The sequence below is a fragment of the Triticum aestivum genome, chromosome 7B (assembly GCF_018294505.1).
Source record: "Triticum aestivum cultivar Chinese Spring chromosome 7B, IWGSC CS RefSeq v2.1, whole genome shotgun sequence".
In the NCBI taxonomy this organism is placed as follows: Eukaryota; Viridiplantae; Streptophyta; class Magnoliopsida; order Poales; family Poaceae; genus Triticum; species Triticum aestivum.
In genome coordinates this window covers 705767386-705772299 of record NC_057813.1, presented here as the reverse complement: position 1 = coordinate 705772299, position 4914 = coordinate 705767386, and the positions used below count along the sequence as shown (strand labels likewise).

Sequence of the window (4914 nt, the reverse complement as noted above, 5' to 3'; positions counted from 1 at the left end):
CCATGGGGCTCGATTGGCACATCCCGAGGGTTGAAGCCATCTGCAACTCAGGGCCAGAATGGCTCTTCACTCTCCTCGAGTCTCTGGACGAGACGATGCATATGGCCGTACTGATGATCATGTGGAGGATTTGGTACGTACGGGACGAGATCAAACATGAAAAATGGCCACCTCCAATTGAGTCCTCTCGCCGGTTCTTGCATGGATATATCAGTTCGCTATTGTGCATCCAGCAGTACCCCAACGGTGATGTTGAGAAAGGGAAAATGGTACTCCATAGGGACGAATCCAAGGGGGGACGAGGGGGGGCGAGACCCCCCCCCCTAACGATCACGGTTTCCCTTGATAGCGATTAGGCAGATCCTAATTAGGCTATCAAGTTGATGTGTTTTGGCTATCAAGTTGGCAGTCTGAAGCAGTGGGAACAAGTGTTTTTGTTTTTTCTCTGATGAAGATCGTGCGCGTTTGTCGGCACTCTGAAGCAGTGGCAACATGTGTGTGTGTTTTTCCTTTGGCGAAGACCGTGTGCGTGGGTGTTTGCAGTCTGAAGCAGTGGGAACAAGTGTGTTATTTTCTTTTTCAGCGAACCGTGCGCAGGTGTTGACAGCAAGCAGTGGCCAGACATGTGTTTTTTTTAATTACTTTGGAGAAGACTCCGCACGGATGTCGGCAGCAAGCAGTGTGAACATATGCACGTTTTTTTCCTTTGATAAAGACTATCCGCGGCCGTTGGCGGCCTGATACAGTGGGAATAGCTTTGATTCTACGGGTGAGAGAGAGAGATATAACATGCTGTCCACGGGCGAACGAGTGGTTGGCAACGGAAGGGTCGGTCGGAAAGATAGGATCAACCGGCAGAACGGATCATTTCCTTACCAGGAACTACTGTCCATTCTTCTTTATCAGCTGCATGCCAACGAACCTCAGAGGCAGAAATTGAACCTTGAACCTTGAGCTGCACCACCACCGTGTGCTCCTACGCCTGTGGTCATCAGCTCCGCCGCCAACATCACCGGTGCGTACTTTAACCCTTTCTCCCTTGTACGCCATGCCGCTTGCTCAAGGAGTACCTCGCACCGGACTCCACGGACCTGGCCGAACCAACCACGAATCCACAGCGAATATTCTACTAGACTAGAATACTATATTCGCATGTTTCTGCTTCTCATTAGATAGTTTACAACTGCACACATATATTCGCAGTATAACAATTTTTGCTGTTGTTTGTATGCACGATCGTAGAAGCATGGCTATGCAGATAGAGGAACTCCGGATTGAATCATCGGACTTGAGAAGAATTACCAACGATTTTTCAGACGCCAAGAAAATTGGATGTGGTGGCTATGGAGACGTTTACAAGGTATTAATGATCGGCTTGGTCTTCTGTTTTATCATCATCAACACCATGTTGGTAATTAGTTTTTTCAAGCAGGCAGACTACAACGGGGAAGAGATAGCAGTGAAGTTGCTTGATCCGACCAAAGGAATTGACGACCAACAATTTATGAAGGAACTCTATAACCACATGGAAGTCAAACATCGAAACATTGTACGGCTGGTCGGGTATTGCAATGAAGAAATCAAGAAATACGTTGAGCAAAAGGTTGGCCCTCCTGTTTTTGGTAAACACATATACAAAGTGCTATGCTTTGAATATATGCGGCGTGGAAGCCTCGACAAGCATCTCTCTGGTAAACTTCAGTTCAGTCCTCTTCTTTTCTGTGTTTACATAAAAAAAGATAGATTCTGTAGTTTCATGTTTGAGTAATTAATATTCATCTTTGCAGAAAATTCTCTGGGAGATGACTGGCGCACACATTATCAAATAATAAAGGGGACTTGTGAAGGCTTATGGTATCTTCACAATGGGTTGGAACATCGGATCCTCCACCTGGATCTAAAGCCTGGCAATATATTACTTGACGATTATATGGAACCGAAGATTGCAGATTTCGGATTGTCAAGGATTTACACTTCAAGCCGCAGCAATACCAGAGTTAAGTTAGTTTCAGGAACAACGTGAGTAGTCGGATGCTTCATTAATTTTTGGATGATTTTCATTCTCATGTAACTAAACAGATGGTGACATGCATTAATATTTTTTGGTATCATGCAGGAAGTACATGCCACCTGAATTAAGACGTGGGAGTGAGATATCAGAGAAGACTGATACCTACGGTTTAGGTGTTACAATCATAGATGTAATTAGGGGATCGGTTGGTTTTGAACTTTATCACGAGCTGGAGGCCACAAGATTTGTTGAAAATGTACGAACAAATTATATGTCTATGTCACCAGCATGCATGTTTTATTTAATGCTTACAGATATCCAATGTTATGACCATCATATAGACCGATAATTATCCATCTGATGGCGTCGCTGATAAACCTTTTGCCTATTGATTTTACAGGTACGTACATATTGGGGACAGAGAGATGGTACAGCACATTTAGATCAAGTAGAGGAATGCACCAAGATTGCAATACGATGTATCCGTCATGACAGAAGGAATAGGCCCACGATTAAGGAGATTGTTGCGGACTTGAATGCTACGGAAACTCCGATTTTGGCCGAGGTCGATTGATGACAATATCTAGAAACAGCATTTGCTTGACCTAGTCCAAATCTTTGACCACTTCTTAATTAATTTTTGCCTACGTCTTGTATATTCTTGTGTATATGTCAGGGTCCCCGTGCCTTAACAATCAGTTCGTCACGCGGGAAGCTCGGCTCCCTCCATGTTCCAGACAAGCTTTCTAGTTCCACTTCAGGTATACACGGACATCCAATAAACTCTGATCGTCAAGAACATGCATGCTACAATTTTTTTTTGGGTATGTTTGAATGGATTGGCCATATCGGTTTGCAGGAAGGGGGCCATTGGACGTGGTGATTGTGTATGCCTTTGACTGCTATCTGCATACCCCAGCCTGGTACACGATGAACGATTGGGTTTTTTGGTTGGTGCAAGAGAAGCTCACCCACTTCGTTGACAGCTGTCTTGGTTACGTCATGTTGACCCCTAACGAGTGCATATCAGGCATGAAGTTAGTTGAATCAGCCGACACAAAGGCAAGTGGCTACACAGACTACGACCGCAGGAGCACCAAAAGGAAAACCATGGCATCAGGCCTCGAAGAGGCGCATAACATAATCAGCAACCGCGGGCACCACAACAGCATCATATTGTTCTTCTCTGATGGATTGGTAAACAATGAATACTTCTTTCATGGGAACGAGAACTTCATCTCCCAAGTACCTGTCCACACATTTACTCTTGGCGGGAACGCATATAACCATGTATGTGTTGAATCAAAGTTGATATGGTCTAAACTATGATGAGCTTATGAATAAGTTTAATTTATTCCAGTGCAATGTACATATGCTAGATCCTCCACTCCATCGCAGCAAATTCTCCGGGCGGGAAGTTTCACAGCACCTCAATTCCAGAAAGGCCAAATGTGTCAACAGCCTTCTCGAGGCTATTGGATAAACTCCTTGGCGACGCCTCGAAGGATGATGGGAAGCCTCCTAGTACCTTTTCAGGTATATTAGATACGGGCATCCATTCTGATTCAATTTCACGACTGAACATCAAGATCAACCATAGTAAGATGTGTGAATGACCAATTGTCCATACTAATTTCCAGGAAGGGGTCCACTAGACGTGGTGATTGTGTTTGCCTTTGATCGCACTAATTCAACAGCCCAAACACGGTACACGGTGGCTCATGGGGTCTTTTGGTTGTTGCAAGAGAAGCTCACCCGTTTTGTTGACAGTTGCCTTGGTTATATATACGTCATGTCAACCCCTAAGACATACACATACACGTTGGACATGAAATTAGTTTACTCGAAGGAGAAAAAGGATGCTCCCTACACAGTGTTCAATGAGCGCACGAGAACCTGCACGAAAAACATGGCATCGGGCCTCGCCGAGGCGCATAATATGATCAAAAACCGTGGGCACCACAATGGTATCATCTTCTTGTTTTCCGATGGATTGATAAATAAGGGAGACTTCTTTGATGGAACCGACAACTACGTTTCCGAAGTGCCTGTCCACACGTTTACTCTCGGCGGGGACACATATAACCATGTATGTATCAAGTAAGAGCTACTCTAATCAGAATTATTGTTTATCAGTTAACTCAACATATGTCTATGTCTCGTGAATATGCTAGGGTCTCCAAGCCATTTCGGCAAATTCTCCTGGTGGGACGTTCAACTCCATTCCAGTTCCAGAGAAACCGCTTCTATCAGAGCCCTTCTCAACACTGCTGGATGGCCTCCTTAGCCGCACCATTGTGGACTGAAATTATCAATAGTATGGTCCATTTGCTTAGTTATTTCACTTACGCACTCCGTTTTCAATGCCTTTGTTAATTTCCTATGCCAATTGACATATAGACTCTAATAAGTGAGTCCTACCAATTGCATGGATGCACACTTGTATCTTTCGTTAGGCACTGTTAACGTAAACATAGTCGGGATTATATTATGTTGTAAACGTAAAGGGAATCCCTACTGGAATAAGGTACTATGCCGCGGCTTTTTGTCGGGGCCGTCTTCATATCTCCGGATATGCCGATGGCCAACGAAAAGCCGTGGGAAAATCTTGACCTACGACAATGGCGGCCGTCGGCATTCCTTTTTTCTTTTTCTTTTTCTATTTAAATCATTTTCTGTCTTTTTAAGTTTGAATTTGATAAATTTAAATATGACTTATCTAGACTTGAACATATACAAATTATATATCAATTTGGGGTAGAATTTTTCATAGATTATGAATATCCACTTTGTTTTTGTTTTTAATATGTTAAAAATGAAACCTCATATACTTTTGCATATAGGTCCTTGTACTTTGTAAAAATCATAAGTAATTCATACTTGCCTTGATTTTGACAAACTTT

At 43.4% G+C, this 4914-nt stretch overlaps 1 protein-coding gene across 1 annotated transcript; it reads left to right on the top strand.

Moving 5' to 3' along the window:
* Positions 1-755: 755 nt before the first annotated feature.
* On the top strand, positions 756-4533 carry LOC123159919 (uncharacterized). The gene is made up of 11 exons (XM_044577724.1): positions 756-1015; positions 1243-1360; positions 1433-1691; positions 1788-2019; positions 2117-2267; positions 2412-2576; positions 2688-2772; positions 2871-3301; positions 3391-3547; positions 3652-4100; positions 4186-4533. The coding sequence occupies exons 2-11, from the start codon at positions 1247-1249 to the stop codon at positions 4315-4317; spliced, it is 2175 nt and encodes a 724-aa protein (XP_044433659.1). The 5' UTR covers positions 756-1015; positions 1243-1246; the 3' UTR covers positions 4318-4533.
* Positions 4534-4914: the final 381 nt, after the last annotated feature.